Source organism: Vigna unguiculata, chromosome 10 (genome assembly GCF_004118075.2).
Source record: "Vigna unguiculata cultivar IT97K-499-35 chromosome 10, ASM411807v1, whole genome shotgun sequence".
Lineage (NCBI taxonomy): Eukaryota > Viridiplantae > Streptophyta > Magnoliopsida > Fabales > Fabaceae > Vigna > Vigna unguiculata.
Genome location: NC_040288.1, coordinates 40,996,812 through 41,015,815, shown reverse-complemented (window position 1 = coordinate 41,015,815; position 19,004 = coordinate 40,996,812). Strand labels below are relative to the sequence as shown.

Here is a 19,004-nt window from a genome sequence, read left to right as displayed (position 1 = left end):
TGGGAACCGAACTAGGCGGTCGTGGAATAGGCTGGATGAAGCCAAATTGTCGCAACACATGCTCCGGCAAATGACGTTGTACGACGGTCCCAACCCTCAGGAAGCCAGAAAACATGCTATGTGTTACCAGTTGTCGTGCAGCTCTGTGTGCTACATATGGGTTCCAAATCATCCCATCATATGTCAAGCCATCCAACTGGACTCTAACATCAGCTATAGCGGAAATGGCGCGTCCAGTGACATAACGTAGAGCACGGGGTTCGGTCTCCACATATGTATCTCGTACTTGCTTCCTTCCCAATGTAGGGAAGTGCTCGTATATCCAAGCCTGTATCAAATAATATTTCATTTAACCATTGTCATATAAAACTAAAAACAAGTGAAATAAAGAATAAAATGTTATATAAATGGGTACCTGCAGAAGAGGTAGATATCCAGCTAATTGTTTTGTATTTGCAAAGCTGGCATCTCCTAGCTGCTCATATAAGTGGACAAGAGCACCAACTCCCCAACCATATGTACGACATGTGGAGAGATCTCTAAATAGCTCCAGATAATGTGTACGAACATAGGTGGCGCTTTTGTTAGCAAATATCGTGCACCCTACAAGATGCAAAAGATATGCACGTGTAGCAAACTCCCATTGCTCGTTTTCACAACAGCTGTCATACAAGTCCCTCAGCCAGCTCAGTCGGACCTGTGCACCCCGACTTTGATTCAGCTCCACACATGCCATGGCCCGGTCAACACCAAGAAGTGTCGTCAAAATCTGAACAGAATCTTCATATTCAAGATTCTCAGTCGAGCAAAAGTTTCCACTGATGGAAACATGGAGAAGTGACGATACGTCATCCAAAGTGATGGTCATCTCCCCAATGGGTAAATGAAAAGTATTAGTCTCGGGATGCCATCTCTCCACGAAACCTAATACTAACCCAAGGTCGATATATTCATATAAAATGTCGCACAAAGGTGATAATCCCGAAGCTAACACAAAAGGTGCAACAGCAGGGTGAGGACGTCCTAATTTCTTAACTTTTTTAATATGGGAGACCACTTTCACAGCTCGATCCTAACAGAAGAAACAAACAACAATAAAAATACTTAACAACAACAAAAAATTAAACCTATATAAAAACTTCTTACTCACCTGACCATCCCATATCATGCGTGCAACATGATCCTGGTACTGCGTCAATAAAGATGTATCATACGGCCCACCAGGAAATCCTCCACCATCGTTATCAATGACCTGGTCGTCCTCCCGATGAACGTCAGGAACCTCATTCTCAACAATGTCATCCTCAACAACATTAGCCTCATGCTGACCCCTTCTACGAGCCGATGCTGTCGGTCTCTTTCGTGCAGCACCCTGTGTGGAACTCTCGGGTGCATCATTTGAACCACGTCTAGATATATTTCCTCTGGTCCTAACCATATCTGTAATAAAATAAAATACAAATTAATAAATAAAAAAAAATAAATACTCGCACTCATCTTTCCTTATTTTCTTTTCCTCATACAAACACAAGTGAACGTTCAATTTCATCAAACGAATTTTTATATAAAAAACATTAAACGCATAAAAAAAACAAACAGAAACGGATTTTGAAAAAAAAAATAAACGTGAAACGGATTCCAAAATCCGTTTTTTAAAAAAAAAAATTGAAACGGATTACACAATCCGTTTCAAAAAAAAAAATAAAAATAAACGTCAAACGGATTCCAAAATCCGTTTTTTTAAAAAAAAAAATTGAAACGGATTACACAATCCGTTTCAAAAAAAAAAATAAACGTCAAACGGATTCCAAAATCCGTTTTTTGAAAAAAAAAATTGAAACGGATTACACAATCCGTTTCAAAAAAAAAAATAACGAAACGGGTTCCAAAATCCGTTTTGTAAAAAAAAAAAAAGGAAACGGATTACACAATCCGTTTCCAAAAAAAAATTAAATAAAAACGGATTCCAGAATCCGTTTTGAAAAAAAAATTGAAAAATGGGGAAACGGATTCCGCAATCCGTTTCCTTAAAAAAATAAAAACACCACACCCTTCCTCTCCAACGCACACCACTAATCAACCCAACCCACCGTTCCAGATTTAACAACATGTAAAAACCTACATATAAAATCAATTCAAATAAAAATATACACATGCATTCAAATAAAAATATACACTGTATAATTTTAAAAAACAAAAAACGAGTATGACTTACCTGCAAATGAGAAGCCGCGGGAAAGGATCAAAGGTGGTTGCCGACGGTGGGGAGAAGAATGGTGTGTGGAGGAGAAAAGGAGAAAAGGATGGCGTGGCGGCGACAATGGTTTGTTAGAGAAGAGGGAGAATGAATCGGTGCAGTGGGGGGAAGGATGCTTTGTGGGGTGCAGTGGGGGAGAAGGGGAGTGGGGGAGAAGGATGCTTTGTGGGGTGCAGTGGGGGAGAAGGGGAGAAGGAAGCTTTGTGGGGGTGGGGAGGTAGGTCAAAGATTCTCAAGAGTGTGTGCAGTGTGTGCAGCGTGCAGAGGGAGAGGGAGAGAATCTGCTTTTTTTTATTGGGGTGCGGGTAGAGGGGTTTTGGGGGTGCAGTGTGGTGAGGGGTGTGAGGGGTGCAGGGGTATTTGGGGGGTACGCAGTAAATTGAGAAAACAGACATAGTAACTTTTTTTTTTTAACCAGGGGCAACGTTGGAAATAAAGAAGGTTTTTGGGGTACAGGAGAGTTTATTGGAGGTGCAGGGAGAAGCTCCCTTAAAAGGTACTATATCTTGTCATAGTTATGTTTTGATTCTGCTGGGTCTTGTGAAGCCCAAATTCAAGTACATCCATACACAGTAATCACTTTTTTTTATTCTTCTCAAAGCATGCACTTTTCTGCAATAAAAAACATTCACACGTGCTTTTAGAATCAAACCGTAATTTAGCATATAACTGAATAATAAAAAATATTTCAACTTAAGTTAATCTTCCACCTTTCTAAAAATTTTGAAAAATATAACTGAAATAGATATTCAGCTTTTATTATTTTAAAAATAGACAAACATATACAAAATTATTTCCTAACTCCAATTTTGTAAGTAAAGTGAAAGTGAAGTAAAAATAAAATAAATTTTACATTTATTATGTTTTTTTAGGTATTTAAAATTATTTTATTTTATTTATTTGAAATAGCTTGCAAAATTTTTAAATTTATTTTTTTTAAAATTATTTTATCTAAACAAATCATTTTAATGTAAAAATATCCTCATAAATTACCTTATCAAACACAAATTTTTTTAATTATTATAATTAAATTTCTATATTCTCATAAACTAATATTTATATAAGAAACTAAATCTGATCCAATATCTTGTATACAAAACTAAATCTTAAATTTTAAAGTCGTACACACCATATCAATAAACTATAGTAACCCCTCTTATAACATCACTTTTAAATCTAAGACTTCAAGACCCTACATTAGAAATTAAGAATGTTCTAACTTAATATAACATCTTGCGGTGACTTTGTTAATGTATTATTAACAATAAAAGTTGTTTATTTAGTATAAACTATTTTATTTTAAAATTAAATATGTTTTTAATTCCTGAAATTTAATTCAAAATTTATTACAGATGATATCAATTATATTTGGGTTAAATATGTTGTTGATCCCTCAACTTTCAGTGAAATTTGGAATTAGTCCCTCATCGAAACTTTATACCAATTTAGTCCTTCATCTTTAAAAATGCGTGAATTTAGTCATTTTAACCAAATTTTGTTAAGTTTATCTGACGTTTCAAGCGCATTTCATGATAGTATTTGAATATTTTATACCATTTGATACATTTTTGCTTCAATGTTAACTCAAATACTATCATAAAATGCGTTTAAAATTTCAAATAAACTTAATAAAAATTGGTAAGAAGGACTAAATCCACGCATTTCTAAAGATGAAGAACTAAATTGGTATAAAGTTTCGAATAAGAACTAATTCCAAAATTCACTAAAACTTGAGGGACCAAATACATATTTAACCCATTATATTTTAATGAAAATTAAAACATCAAATGAATTGGATTATAATTGAATCGCGACATTTTTAAGTACAAATTTTTTTTGCTATGAATATAACATATATGATTACTAAGCATTCCATAAAATAAGAAACTGAACAGGGGTGGTACAATTGCACTGTTTCCTTAGCCTTTGATCTTGTTATTCGAAGAGCAGACAAAGTTCTCACAACACAATTTCATGCACACTCTTAACCAAACTAAGAAAGAAGAACAAACTTTCAATATTATTATTATTATAAGAACGTGATATTCAATTTCAACATTTGACCCGTGCAACACGCACGGATTTATTAAAAATAAAAATTTATTAAATATTCGTAAGAATGTATTTTATTTTATTATATATAAAAGTAACAAAACTTATGTAATTTATTCTGATTATTAAAATGTATTTGAATTTGTAATTTTTTATGTAATTTGAAATATTATTTTATATAATTTGTAATTCAAGTTTGAAAATTTTGCAAATTTTCTTATAATTTCAAAATAATTTATTGATCTTTTAACTATTTCTCATTTGGATTCTACTCTTTTTGTTAACAGATATAAGTAAGAATCTGTTTGTAGTCCAACCTTAAGCCCAAAACCAACTATAAACTAAATTATTCATATTTTTTACACCCCTCGACATATACCATTCTCACCCCTCCTTTTTAAGTTAGCTATCTTCCTTTCGCAAAACTAAATCTAATAAAAAAAACTCATACATGTATTAACATGTGATACATTTTCAACGTTGTTTATAGAGATTTAACAAAAATATATAATTACATTAAATTTTATAAAGTAAAAACCAAATTGAATCATGAAAAAGAAAAAATATTGTTTAAAGATTTTCTTACAAAAATATGGATCAATCAAATGATTTAATCTTATATCTATTAATTTTTATATATAAGTGGGATTTGTTATTATCATCTGCATAATAACAAGCATACAAAAACCTATAAATAATGTGCATATGGAATATTTCAACTTAATACTCATTCTATATTCAAGTATTGAGAAAAAATCTATTACCGATTTAAGCGTTAAGTCTTTCTAAATGAATTTTTTCATATTTTTAATGATTTAAACTTGGATATAAGTAAAATACAAATTCAACCACCTTGGATCAACTTAGAAAAAATTTCCGGTGTGAATAATATGTTAAATTGAATTATATTTTTTAATTACTTTCGCATACTTATTTGACCACATATAACAGATATCCTTACTTGTATTAGTTTAATAAATAAAACTGATCCACTTTTATCACAAAAATACATTTACTTTGTTACTTTAACATCATCCTTCTCAAACAAAATTGCATATTTATTAGCAACCTTAATTGCATATCATGTAATTAAAATTAAAGTTTGTAATTAGTAGCTACTTTAATTTTTAATATAATAGATTATAAAATAAGGAAAAATATATAGTACATAGATATAATATTACATCAGCAAAAGTAGCATTTTGATGCTATCAAAATTATGACTACATGCACGCCACGTGTATGTTCGTTAGCACTCTCTCTGCACTTTTCAAGACCCAACGTTCTTATCCATCTTTTTCATCTTAATTTTGTTTATCAGGTTTTTCAATTTTTATGGAAAATAGTTTAAAAAATTAAGTCACGTTTCCTTCCAGAGCACAATCAAACCTTCAGAAACATTTCTTCATTGTAGATTGTTATCTATGGTTGTTCTTTATAATAAGTATTTTAAATAATAATCTAAATTATGGATGCTATATAACACAATTTTCAAATATTTACAAAATTTTTATAAGAATTTTATATTTGTTGAAATACATAAATTTTGATAAGTTTATTTGATATTTTGTACGTATTTTAAAATTGTATTTGAGTTGTTTATATTGTTTGATATATTTTTTTTAATGTTAAGTTAACTACTATTATGAAACACATTTGAAATATCAAATAAATATAACAAAATTTGATTAAAATGACTAAATCTATATATTTTAAAATATAAAAAATTAAATTAACCTAAAATTTTAAAATAAATTAATTTCAAATTTGACAAATATTAACCCTTTAATATATAATAAATTGTATGGTCTTCCGTCCCTACTAATTTCCCAAATTGATAGTCATTGCAACTTGCATTGCTAGTTATTAATATCTTGATGATACATCAATTCAATCAATCCGATTACATACATAAAATAAATAGCGATGTTTTGTATTATTAATTTAATAAAATTTTTATTTTTGTACTCGTTCAATTAATCCAAAATTTATATTTTATACTCATGTAAACCATTTACAATCAATGATATCCGTTTACAACTATTTAGACTAAAAATAGTATTTTCATATTTTTAAAATTTTAAAAATAAGTTATATCTTATCATTTAATCCAAAACAATCAGGTTTAATTGGATTATTTGTTGTCTAAATTCTGTATTTGTGTAATTTTAGCCTTTCTATTTTTTTGATTCTGGATATAATTAAATGATTACAAAATTAAGGTTAGAGATAAAAAAGACTAAAAAATTTATGTAATTATTGTAATGCTTTGAAATCTAATCCCACGTTTCTAGCAATAGAATAAAATCCAAGATTGAAATATCTAATCTAAACAAAACTAGTTCCTAATTATAAGCTAGTAATAACCACAAAATATCTATTTTTTTAATTAATATGTATATCCATTAATGATAAGAACTGACATATACCAAAATAAGTCAAAGAAGACAATACGCTAATCCGATAAATACATTTAACTTATTAGTTTTTTTTAAGGTAACACTTTATATATTATGAATCTCTAAATGACATATTTAATACATGTGCGAGAAATTTTAAGAATATTTTGATATTGGAAAATTTGTTTATCTTCGTCCCGAAAGATTCCCAATTTTGAAAATCTAAACAATAATCACATATTTAAGGATTTTTATTAGTATAACAACAAAATAAAAGGTGAGTGACGTGTCACATAATAAAAATAGGAGGGTTGAAAGGATATCCACTAGCATATCCTTCGTTAAAGATAAGCTCATATATTTTTATCATCAACTAATAAACTTATTTTTTTAATAATAAAAACAATTTACATATTGACAACAAAATTAGATTGTGTGAAAAAAACTAATTGGGAAGAATTTAAAAAAGCAATCTTGAAACTAGACCGGGTAAAAACTAAAAATAATATAAAATAGTTGTGAAGATGAAAAAAAAAATGTTTAAAAAAAGGAGGTGTAGAGAGTAAAATTGCGAGGAAAAAGTAAAAACCTAAACGAGGAGAAGAAGATAAGATAAGCGCAAGAATAACAACAACAACAATGTGTGTCTCTGTCAGATTTGTTTTGGCACACTCCTTTTCTGTCTCGAAACCCTAAATATGTGCATCCACGTCACCCTTGACTCAATGGATAAGAACTGTGAATTGCTCCCACCTCAGATTCTCGCATTTCACCATTAATTTCTTTTTCTATATAAATCCCTTTCACCCCTTTCATCTGCTCTACAATTATTATTATTATTATTTGCAATCCAAAATCAACGCAAATTTTCAGCTTCCGACAGATTCCCCGTCAATTCAACTTGCCGTGTTCATTGATCCATTCTCAACAATATCTCCCTCCATCAAAACATCAAAGTTTCGTTATTTATAGCCAGAGCCTTTCTGGGTGCTTCTGAGATTTTCTCTTCTGAGATTATTTTCTGTTCGATATTTTTCGTTTTCGGAGATTTTCGGAATTAAGCCCTTTTCTGCAAAAATGGCTGCTGCTGCGACTGCTGGGGTTGTTGGTGGTAATGCTTCGTCTGCTTCCTGGATGCAATTCAAAGGCAAGGAAAGGAAGCATGCCAAAATCAACAGATCTAGGGTTTGTTGCTCCTATTATTCTTCTTCTTCTGTGATGGATCCTTACAAAACCTTGAGAATACAACGAGGTGCCTCTGAATCTGAAGTCAGAAAGGCTTTCCGACAACTCGCTCTGCAGGTTTCAATCCCAACCTTAATTTTTCCTTTCTCGTATTTTCGACATGTCTTTTGTTTCATGGATTCGATTGATTGATATCTGGTTTACCTGTTTTGATCTTGAATTTTTCAATGATTAATTAGTTTCTGTTGTTGTACTGTGTTTGCTTCAGTACCATCCAGATGTATGCAGAGGAAACAATTGCGGGGTGCAATTTCACGAAATCAACGAGGCTTATGATGTAAGTTATTTACCCTACTTTTCCCCCTTTTCCAGATTTCAGATACTCTAATGGAAACTTGTTTATCTCAGTAGTTTCAATAATAAACTGCTAAAAGTGTAACTAATAATTGAAATTGCATAATTTTTTGTTTGTTTAATATATCTGAGAGTGGAGCGATTATATTATTTGGTTTGGTTGTGCTGGGCCACACCAAAGTTTTGAACTTTATTGAGCTAATTGGGATTATTGAATTGCAGATTGTGATAGCTAGGTTGAGAGGAGAATCAAGTGCGACAGAAACTTACGAAAGTATATATGATAACGACAATGATGAGTCACTGAGAGGAATGAACGATCCAGATTGGGACATGTGGGAGGAGTGGATGGGGTGGGAAGGAGCAGGAATCCGTGACTACTCCTCTCATATTAATCCATACATATGAATATTTTGACCTTTTTTTTCTTTTCTGTTCATAATTATTAGTCTTTTGAATAATCATCATCATCCACACCAAATCGTGTGGTTGGTGTGCTGTGTACAGAGTCCAAGTTGGAGTAATGTAAATTCCTCTATGTATAATTGAAGTTGAGGAAAATCCTTAATATGACAAGTGACAAAAATTGTCATTATTTAAGCTTTAAAATAAATACAAATATATATTATTATTGCATATAAATTGAGCCAACTTTGTTGTGTATTAAGAAAGGTTTCCACAAGGAAAGAGAAAAGTTGTTGAGTGCATGAACAATGTGCAGTGCATAAGAGAGGTTTGGAATCATATAAAGTCATAAATGCTAACCCTTCAACCCTACGTTGTTCTTTCTTTGTAGGGTAGTTTGCCCGTCACAATCTGTCGATACTTTGTTTTTGTTTTATTCTAATAAAATGGAATTTGATTTTTCAATATATAAATTAAAATAATCTTATCCCGTGTATGGATCTGTGGCTAGAAAAAAAAAGGTGCTACTAATAGTATATTTTTCATCATTCTTTGTTATACGCACTTATTTAATTATTTTCTAGACACAATGATTTCGATGAATGAAAATATGAAAATGATCGTTTCAATAGGTAAGACTTCTCTATTGGTATGTACTTAAATCAAGACAATGTAGTAAATTGATTTGGATTTTAATTAAATTGAGTTTCGCCTCAATTTTGTCTTGAAACTCGGTTTAAAAAATTAGAAGGGAGTTGTTTTGACCGAGTGAAACCCAATGAAAAGATAATATTAATATTTTCAGTTGACTATTGATAGGTAAAATAACTTATTTATATGCGCTGAAAAATATCAAATGAGGTCACAGATGTTATTATCATATTTTAAGGAATTAAAATATAAAGTAAATGTATTAGGTAGAGAGTTTCAAAGATTAAGTATCATATCAAGTATTTTGTGGAACTCCGAACATTGAACAATTGCACCAAAACATTGACCTAAACAATACTTACATGGAAACTTGATAATTTTATAAGTGTTCACATACACACCGGTAGATTAAGGACCCTGAGTCAAAATTGGACAATTTAATAAATACATTAAAATTGGAAAGAATTATTATTATTATTATTATAAGATACGTATACAAACAGGTATTAAATCGCATGAATTCAAATATTACATGATCAAATAAAATTAAGCATCTTCTAATTTTTTTCATCGGAAATGGATTCTTTAAATAATGTTTTGCGTTTGAACTGGTAAATTGAAAAGTTTTTATTACAAACGTGTATCACGCATTTCAGAAGATCACTTATTTTTTTATAGGGTTCTCCAAATTGTACCCTGCTGACATTCCACAATTTAAATTATATATATTATTAACTTGATAAATAAATGGTAAGTCTTATATTCAATATAAAAGAAAAAGTAAATTCACACTATCACTATTTTAATATTTTAAAGTGATATTAATATTTTATGTAGATTAAAATTAGATCGAATTAGTATTATGCCATTCTAATGAATTTTCTTCTAAAATCTCATAATAAAATAACAAAAATTCAAATTTAGTTATTTGTCTTCAAAATTGATACCAACCTAACTGGATCGGATTAAAAGGGGTTGGACTGGACTGGACTGAATCGGATCAGACCGAATCAAACCAGATCAGACCAGACCCGACCGGACCAGATCGAAGAAACTGGACCAGATCAGATCAAAGAGAATCAGATTAATTGTTATGAAATTTCATTTATGTGTAATTATAATATATATATATATATATATATATATATATATATATTTCAATTTATCCTATTAATAATTAATACTGTAAATATAACCCTAACATACGATCTTGAAAAAATATAAGATTAACTTCAACTCTGAAATCTTCATCTCCAATTATGAGGGGCGAGGCTCAAACATGAAGATGATCAAAATAGTAGCAGAAGAGGGGTCATTTGAATAGGGTGCCATTTTCTGAAATAATTGCCTATGCTTATATTCTGCATACCTAACCAATTTTATTATATAAGGAAAATTTCTTATACATCATTAGTTTTTTTTCCCAAATCAAAAGACCGATTTATCAGTACAGGACAGTGGCAAAAGAAAAATGGATCTCCATCCCAAAGAATAAAACCAGAGAGAAAAGGACATCCAACAAACATGTAATGCCTTTTAATTAAAAGTCTTTAACTTATCATTTAGCAGAAGCAGAACTGGATGAAAGTCTTTGGCTCCTTGCTTTATCAGCTTTTTCCAAGTAATCTTGGTGAGACTGGTGTTTACTCCCTGCAATCAAATGGAGGTATCATATAAGAAAATTCTAAATCTAAAACCCATTTAAGCTATCTAAATGTGACAATCGAAACAACAAATCAAAAAGAAAAACATCATTGAAGGCACTACAGTAATTCTTTATGAAATCTAATTTATTTTTCTGGATTTCAAACCCATGCACTAAATGACAGCATAGGTGAAATGCATTTGTGTCAGGATCATTTCAAATTATATGGTCATGAAATGACATAGCATGCACATGAACAGAACAGATCTACCAAATTGTTTTGGCATGCATTGGTATGATGCTAATCCCTCAGAAGCTCAGACAATGGAGCAATTTTAGAGGACCCTTTTAGCAATTGCCTTTCTTAGGATCTGAACAATCCCAAAAAGCATCCAATTTTTGTTCAACAGACCAATTATTAGGTAGAGAGTGTCAAAGATCAAGTATCAGAGAGTATTCTACTGACTGTGGAACTCCGAACATTGAGCAATTTCATCAAAAACTCAGGTTAAAAACCAACACGAGAAAGTTTGCTAATACGAAATGCCAAACCACCATTGACAGAAATACTCTCCTGACATAAATTTACTTTATTCCATCAAGTCTTTTCTTAAACAAAGTCTAATTAATTTCACCCAGTTTCAAGTCTAATTTAAGTAGCAAAATGGCACATCTAATATTAGAACATCAACAAGAACATACACAACCACTTTGGTGAAGCAAAATATCTAAAACACCCAGCTAATATGTGAGTACCACACCTTTCAATCAACACAGAAGATCAAACTCAAGCCACCAGCTCCACGAGGTTTCATTGAACTAAACATATTTCCCTTTTCAATTTTCAACAATCAATTGAAGATTTTCTTATCCCTAATTAGACTTGCAAACTTCATTCAACAACCTCCAAACCCGACCTCTTGCAAAGGAACATGTCAAATTTTTTGTACATTGCAAATTGTATATAAGAGGGTTACAATATCATACGAGTTCAAATCGTAAGAAAATCAATAGCACTAAGATTTGAGCTTTACACATAACATGGATGACAGAAGCAAATCATTGATAATGGCAAGAAAAGTTCAGAACTTTGAAAGCGATCAAAAATTTACACCGAAGGGGAATAGATAATATTTATAAAAGAAATCAATTAGAATAAAAAAAGAAGAAGGTGTACCTCGATTCATAAAGAACCATGGGACGCTAAAGACAGCGGTGATGAGTGTTAAACCAAGGAAAACATGTTTCTTGTCACCGCTATGGAGATAGTAATTGATCTTCGACCTAAATCCTCCTCCAACGTTGCCACCGCTGTTGGATTTTGCGTCGCTGCTCATCTTCCCTTCGCACCTTTCACTCACAGTTCAGACCACTCAAAAAACCCTAATTTCCTTTCATTCAAAAAACCCAATTTTTCCTTTTTAGTCTTCATTAAACTTTTCTTGATTGTATACTATATTGAATGAGATGAAAAAATATTCTAATAAATTATATTTGAAATGAAATAAATCATAAAATATGAATTTAAATAAATTCTTTTAAAATGTTTTTAAATTTTTTAGTTCAGTTTATTATTTATGGTAAAAAGTAAAATAAAAGTGAGATAAAATCGTAGAATGACATAGGTGGTGTGCGGTTATTTCTTAAAAAATTCATAAATATTGTGGAAAAAAAATGCACCAAGAAATACAATTTTTAAGTTTTGTGTAAATGGGTAATCAACCCTTTTATTATTGTTATGAATGCTTAACATTTGAGAACCAAAAAAAAAAAAAGATCATGGAAAAGATTTAACTCAAATGAAATAACAATCACATTTCAGTCATAGTTATTTTCTTTAGGAAAAAATGAATTGCAGTAATTAAAAATTTTCTATTTTTTAATAATAATTAGTATATGCATTTTAAAGTTTACAATAATAATAAATTTCACTTATTATTACCTCCAATTCATACCATTCTTTAATATTTCGTACCTAAACAAAAAATATCATGCATTAAACTTTAATTAAAAGACCCAAGTTTTAACCATTAACATTAACATCAATAAAATCACTCTTTTTATTATACGAAAGGTTCGTACTCAACCAAAAAAATTCCAGAAATAGTTATTTTAATAAGTTAGATAATGTAACTAAAAAGTAACACAAAACTATTATAACAAAGTCACAGTAATACAGCGAAGCAGAAGTGTACTGCTCCAAAAGTCTCAACTTGTTTGGTCCAAATGCAATAATTGTTGTCCTTTAACCTTCACCTCTGTTTCTAAAAAGTATCACAAAACTACACTAAACACAGAACAGAACTCCAACAGAACAGAACAGAGCAGAAAAGAAAAAGAGATGAGAGGTTCATGGAAGCTCACATGTTCCCTCTTTCTTCTCATCTCCGCCGTCGCCACCGCCACCGACCACATTGTCGGTGCCAATCGTGGCTGGAACCCTGGCCTCAACTACACTCTCTGGGCCAACAACCACACTTTCTACGTCGGCGACCTTATCTGTCAGTGAAACTCTCTCTTTCTCAATTCTACCTTTCTACCAACACTCTTCTCATATACTCATTCCAGATCCTTCTCTTAAGCTCACAGATCTGAAAATAAAATTCTTCATTTTTACCTTCTTCACTCCACCTTCCAGATCTAAACATACTTTCTATTTTCAACATGCTTCCTCTGTTTTTTTCCTGAGAGTAGCAAGTAAGTAGTAAAAAAGTCAACTTTTTTTTCTTCTTCTTCTCATTCTTCTTTTGTTGCCATGTTTTCTTAACAGCATTCAGGTACCAGAAAAACCAGTACAATGTGTTTGAGGTGAACCAAACTGGGTATGATAACTGCACCACAGAAGGGGCAGTGGGAAATTGGAGCAGTGGCAAGGATTTCATCCCTTTGAACAAGGCCAAGAAATATTACTTCATTTGTGGGAATGGCCAATGCTTCAGTGGAATGAAGGTTTCTGTTACTGTTCTTCCTCTTCCTCCACCTCCCACCTCTGCAATTTCTGCTGAACATTCAACGCCACACTCTGCTTCTTCTCTGCTCTTCAAACGCTCTCTGTTGCTTTCTTCTCTTTTGGCTTGTTTTGGATCTGTCTTCATGTAACAACTGTTGCTCATTCTTTTCTCTATTGTTGTATTGTTTCTTGTTTGTTTTTGTTTCTGATTCACCCCTTCTCAAATCCCAACGTATGCTTGTTTTGTTAATGCTGAAATTGAACATCTCCGATTCTGGCTACTCGAGTCTTATCAGTGCTGTCGTTACAAACAAAGAGAATTTGGACTTAAAATAACTCTGTTAATCATAATGCTTTCTGTGTTTAATGGAGGAAGAAGCAGAGAAGAGAAAAATAACACACTTATCTGTAAGATTCTAATAATGGAAAAAGCATGGGACATGTGGAGATTCCTCAAAATCATGCTGCAGATGTCCAACGCTGTCCCTGTTAGGTCCAACAAGTTTGGATAAAACATATCCTAAAATTGAATTATGGATTAAACAAAGTGTTTAGCAGTTATTAGGATCGTTACAAAATAGATTTGCTCCTTTGTTTTGTTTGATTTGATTTGAATGTTTTCCAACATCCTCTCCAGGTCCCAAAGAGAAAAGGATCAATACTCTTTCCATCACAACCACATTAAGAGGAAAATTCAGCACGTGAAGCTATTTTCTTTTTCCACTCTTGAACAATGCATGTTTATCTTGATATAATATCTATCTATTTGACCAATAAATATGTTAAACAATATGACTTAACAAGATTTATTTAATTTTATTAACTTAAGAGGTTAAAATATATTCAAATGATTAAATATTGATAATTTGATTACGTTATATTCTTTAATACTATATATTAAAAAAAGAATATGAGTAATTAGGTGAAATATTACATTAGTGTTATTAGTTTTACTTTATTGATATTGTTTCATATTGTCTTGATATTATTTATTTTTATCAATGAGTTATAAAGTCCAAAAATTTTATAAATCCACATGATATTCTTTTAGAAAATAAATTCTTTTACACTCTCTTTTAGAAAATGTATACTCTCATGCTTTCTCTTTTACTTATAAAGATTCATAATACTCTTACCATCAAGAATATTCATTAGATGTTATCAAGTCACTAAAATATTACCACTTGATAAAAATATAATATATTTTAAAATTATCCATTACTGAAACTAATCTTATATCATAATTTATTTTGTTCAGAAAAATCCAAAGTAGAGTTTAATAATTAAATATATTTACTTCTTTACTATAAATTTTAGTTGCAGTATAATTTCTACATTTAAATATTTACTAATTATTATTATGTTAACTTCATAAAATAAATATTTATTTTCTACATTACATAAATTAAAATAGTAAATGTTATTCACAGCTTAAAATCTTCGCAGAACTTACAATGTGGCTATGGGGAACCAAACGAATATAAAAACCGAAAACAAATACATCCTAGTAATAAGATCTTACAACATTTTTAATTTAAGAGATTTAAATTTAAATAAAAATTGCATAAAAAAAATCCTGAATGTGACATCGGAGTAAGTATTATTACTAATCCTGAATGTGTTTAGCTTCTAAGTATTTAGTAAAAAGTCATCAACTACACGGTATAGAAATCTTAAGAGAAAATTAACATATAACTATATATAACTATGAATAACTCTAAGCTCATTCTAAATCAGAAGTGATATTGTAAATGTTCAATCCTTGTAAGATATATTGTTGTATTTATTGAAACCCTAACCCTTAGGGTTTTTCCCGTTTTCCCCCTTTTCTTATAACTGATTACTGATTTAATCAGTAATCTAGGGTTTTCATTGTACCCCTGTTTTTCCCCTCTTTCTATAAAACCCGATTGGGTTTTTCCCCTTTTGTATGAACAGAGAAATAAAAACAATAACAGAAACAGTTCTTACCTTTCTCTTGCTTCTCCCACGAGCTTGGCTCTGCACCTCACTGCAGATCCCCTTTCTCTCTTCACCATTCTTCGTTTTCTCTTCCAATCTCTCTCTTCTACGTTCTCTACCATGGCCACTGTCTTTTCCTTCGCAAATATGACAGAGAGAGTGGTTGTGGTACTGCTTTATGGTATCAGAGCAGGTTTCTAACCTGCTGTGCTTCCGCTTTTCCCTTTCTTTATACCAAGAACGTGATTCTTGGCATCTTTTTGAAGGATCATGGATGGGAAATCTGAAACAAAGCCAGAATACACCAGCCAAAAGGCCAACAACTTTGATCTTGACCAATCACTCATACCCACCAGTCCCTACTACCTACATCCTGGAGAAAATCCAGGTTTGGTTCTAGTTTCTAATGTTTTAAATGACAATAACTATGTTTCCTGGAGCAGGAACATGCAACGTGCTTTGCTCTCCAAGAACAAGCTGAAATTCGTTAATGGCAGCATTAAAACACCTCTGCCCACTGACCCAAATTATGAAGCCTGGGAAAGATGTAACGTGATGATTCTTTCATGGATTATGAGAACTCTTGCACCAGACATTGCAGAGAGTGTTATGTACATAGATTCTGCTAAAGAACTATGGGAAGAATTAAGGGAAAGATTTTCTCAAGGGGACTACTTTCAAATATCCGATCTGTTGCAGGAAATTCATTCCATCAGACAAGGAGATAGAAGCATAAGTCAATTTTTCACTGAATTAAAGAAGTTGTGGGAAGAACTAGAGTTCTTGAGACCCATACCTAACTGCACCTGTGGAAAGCCCTGTGAGTGTGATTTGTCCAAAGTTTTCTTGAAACAGAGGGAGACTGAACATGCCATCTGCTTTCTAAAGGGATTAAATGATAACTACAACAGTGTCAGAACTCAGATACTGCTCATGGAGCCTCTACCTAACATAAACAAAGTTTTCTCTCTTGTCATGCAGCAAGAAAGAAAGGGCAATGGTTCTGGAAATTTGGCTAATGAGAATAAAGTTCTCATGAATACAGCTGACAAAGGATATAGGAACCAAGAACAAGCTTCTTGGAGAGGCCAAGGAAGAGGCAATGGGTCTCGAGCACAAGGAAGAGGCAGAGGCAGGAATCCTAATCAAGGAAAACAATGCACCTACTGCCACAAAATGAATCACACTGCAGAGGAGTGTTATTCAAAACACGGATATCCTCCATGGTACAAGCAAAGGACAGAACAAGATAAAGGCTCCTATAGTAATAAAAACTCCAATACTCAACAGATGTGCAACCTTAATGTCAATCCTGAATCTCAAAAATCCTCTGATCACACTCCAGAAGAAGGTACTGCCAATACAACCTTAAGTATTGAACAAATTCAGAGACTGCTGAAGCTTTTAGATGACAAAGATGAGCCTAAGCACTCTGTCAGCCACATCCAGAGCTTCAGCAACAATGTCTCAACTCACAAAAATCAGCAAGGTAAAGCCTGGATACTTGATACAGGGGCCACAAACCATGTGTCCCATGACCTAAGCCAATTTTCAAGCTTTTACAGAATTAAACCTATTACTGTAAAATTGCCTAACAATTCTACTGTCACTGCTGAATTTGCTGGAACTAAGAAATTCTCAGAATCTTTGATCATTTTTAATGTGCTATACATTCCTGAATTTTCTTTCAATATAATATCTGTTCAATCTCTCATAAATGACTCAAACTGTAAACTAACTTTCTCTTGTGAGCAATGTCAGATACAGGACAATCATTCATACAAGATGATTGGGCATGCTAGCATGATAAAGGGGCTGTACTACCTTGATGAAAACACCTCTACTTCACAAGATCATGGTTTTGTTAATAATGCTATGAATTACTCTAAGAAAGACATAAATGTATGGCATTACAGACTTGGACACCCATGTAATAGTGTGCTAAGACAAATTTGTAGAACTTTTCCTTATGTTCGTGATTCTTGTAACAACATATGTGACATATGCCATTACTCGAAGCAACATAAATTGCCCTTTCCTCACAGTATTACCATTTCTGATAATTGTTTTGATTTAATTCATGTTGATATATGGGGTCCTATTTCCATTCCTTCCATACATGGGCATAAATACTTTCTTACTGTTGTTGATGACTTATCTAGACATACTTGGGTTTTCCTCATGCATTCTAAAGGAGAAACCAGAAGCCTTTTATTGAATTTTGTTATATACATTAAAAATCAGTTTAAGAAGGATATAAAAATCATCAGATCTGACAATGGCCCTGAATTTGAGTATGATGATCTTTATAATAAATATGGTATTATTCACCAAAAGAGTTGTGTTCATACTCCTCAGCAGAACTCTGTAGTTGAAAGAAAACATCAACATATTTTAAATGTTACTAGAAGCCTGCTATTTCAGTCTAATATACCTAAATGCTATTGGTCTTATGCTGTTAATCATGCTGTTCATATAATAAACAGAATACCCTCTGCTGTTTTAAAAAATAAATCCCCATATGAAATGCTTTATTCAAAATCTCCCACTTATCTTGATCTGAAAACCTTTGGTTGCTTAAGTTTTGCTTCTACCCCTGACATAAATAGAAACAAACTTGATCCTAGGGCAAGAAAATGTGTTTTTATTGGCTTTAAAAATGGAATAAAAGGATACATTCTGCTTGACTTAAAATCTAGAGAGATCTTTATAAGTAGAAATGTCTTGTTCTATGAAACCATTTTCCCTTGCAGTTCCACTGAAACCATCATTGCTGAAAGAAATAATCACATGAATCAGGATTTTAGTTTCTTAAATGACTCTCATATCAACATTAGGGAGAACCATATTGCTCTTAACGATCCTACAGGAGAAATTCAAGAAAATGATAGCACTATTGATGATGAAGAAGACAGGACAACTGACAGCTCCAATTTACAGCAGACAGAACCTGAACAGATTGTGAATCAACCTGCCCAAGATCATGACAACCAAGAAAATACAGCATATGAACAAGATGACACAGAAGACAACATTCAGGATTTGAGAAGATCCAGGAGAGACAGAAAAATTCCTCATTATCTGAAGGACTACCAGGTTAATGGTTCCTTAACTATCAATAACTCTTGTCAACCTAAATACAGT

The 19,004-nt window shown here is 31.9% G+C and overlaps 3 protein-coding genes across 3 annotated transcripts; 2 read left to right on the top strand and 1 right to left on the bottom strand.

The window, feature by feature from the left end:
• Positions 1-7,521: 7,521 nt before the first annotated feature.
• LOC114165720 (chaperone protein dnaJ 8, chloroplastic) lies at positions 7,522-8,883 on the top strand. The gene is made up of 3 exons (XM_028050294.1): positions 7,522-8,010; positions 8,162-8,230; positions 8,470-8,883. The coding sequence occupies exons 1-3, from the start codon at positions 7,786-7,788 to the stop codon at positions 8,653-8,655; spliced, it is 480 nt and encodes a 159-aa protein (XP_027906095.1). The 5' UTR covers positions 7,522-7,785; the 3' UTR covers positions 8,656-8,883.
• Positions 8,884-10,634: 1,751 nt separating this feature from the next.
• On the bottom strand, positions 10,635-12,395 carry LOC114166493. The gene is made up of 2 exons (XM_028051233.1): positions 12,126-12,395; positions 10,635-10,953 (listed from the first exon to the last, which is right to left on the bottom strand). The coding sequence occupies exons 1-2, from the start codon at positions 12,283-12,285 to the stop codon at positions 10,862-10,864; spliced, it is 252 nt and encodes an 83-aa protein (XP_027907034.1). The 5' UTR covers positions 12,286-12,395; the 3' UTR covers positions 10,635-10,861.
• Positions 12,396-13,153: 758 nt separating this feature from the next.
• Positions 13,154-14,179, top strand: LOC114166411 (lamin-like protein). The gene is made up of 2 exons (XM_028051144.1): positions 13,154-13,449; positions 13,719-14,179. The coding sequence occupies exons 1-2, from the start codon at positions 13,290-13,292 to the stop codon at positions 14,045-14,047; spliced, it is 489 nt and encodes a 162-aa protein (XP_027906945.1). The 5' UTR covers positions 13,154-13,289; the 3' UTR covers positions 14,048-14,179.
• The last annotated feature ends 4,825 nt before the right edge of the window (positions 14,180-19,004 follow it).

Bases quoted from the DNA above. Each gene is read 5' to 3' on its own strand.
- LOC114165720 (XM_028050294.1), top strand. From the start codon at position 7,786: ATGGCTGCTGCTGCGACTGCTGGGGTTGTTGGTGGTAATGCTTCGTCT. The intron at 8,011-8,161 runs GTTTCAATCCCA...TGTTTGCTTCAG, and splicing joins TCCGACAACTCGCTCTGCAG to TACCATCCAGATGTATGCAG. The intron at 8,231-8,469 runs GTAAGTTATTTA...ATTGAATTGCAG, and splicing joins AAATCAACGAGGCTTATGAT to ATTGTGATAGCTAGGTTGAG.
- LOC114166411 (XM_028051144.1), top strand. From the start codon at position 13,290: ATGAGAGGTTCATGGAAGCTCACATGTTCCCTCTTTCTTCTCATCTCC. The intron at 13,450-13,718 runs GTCAGTGAAACT...TTTTCTTAACAG, and splicing joins CTACGTCGGCGACCTTATCT to CATTCAGGTACCAGAAAAAC.
- LOC114166493 (XM_028051233.1), bottom strand. From the start codon at position 12,285: ATGAGCAGCGACGCAAAATCCAACAGCGGTGGCAACGTTGGAGGAGGA. The intron at 10,954-12,125 runs GTACACCTTCTT...ATTTGATTGCAG, and splicing joins ATGGTTCTTTATGAATCGAG to GGAGTAAACACCAGTCTCAC.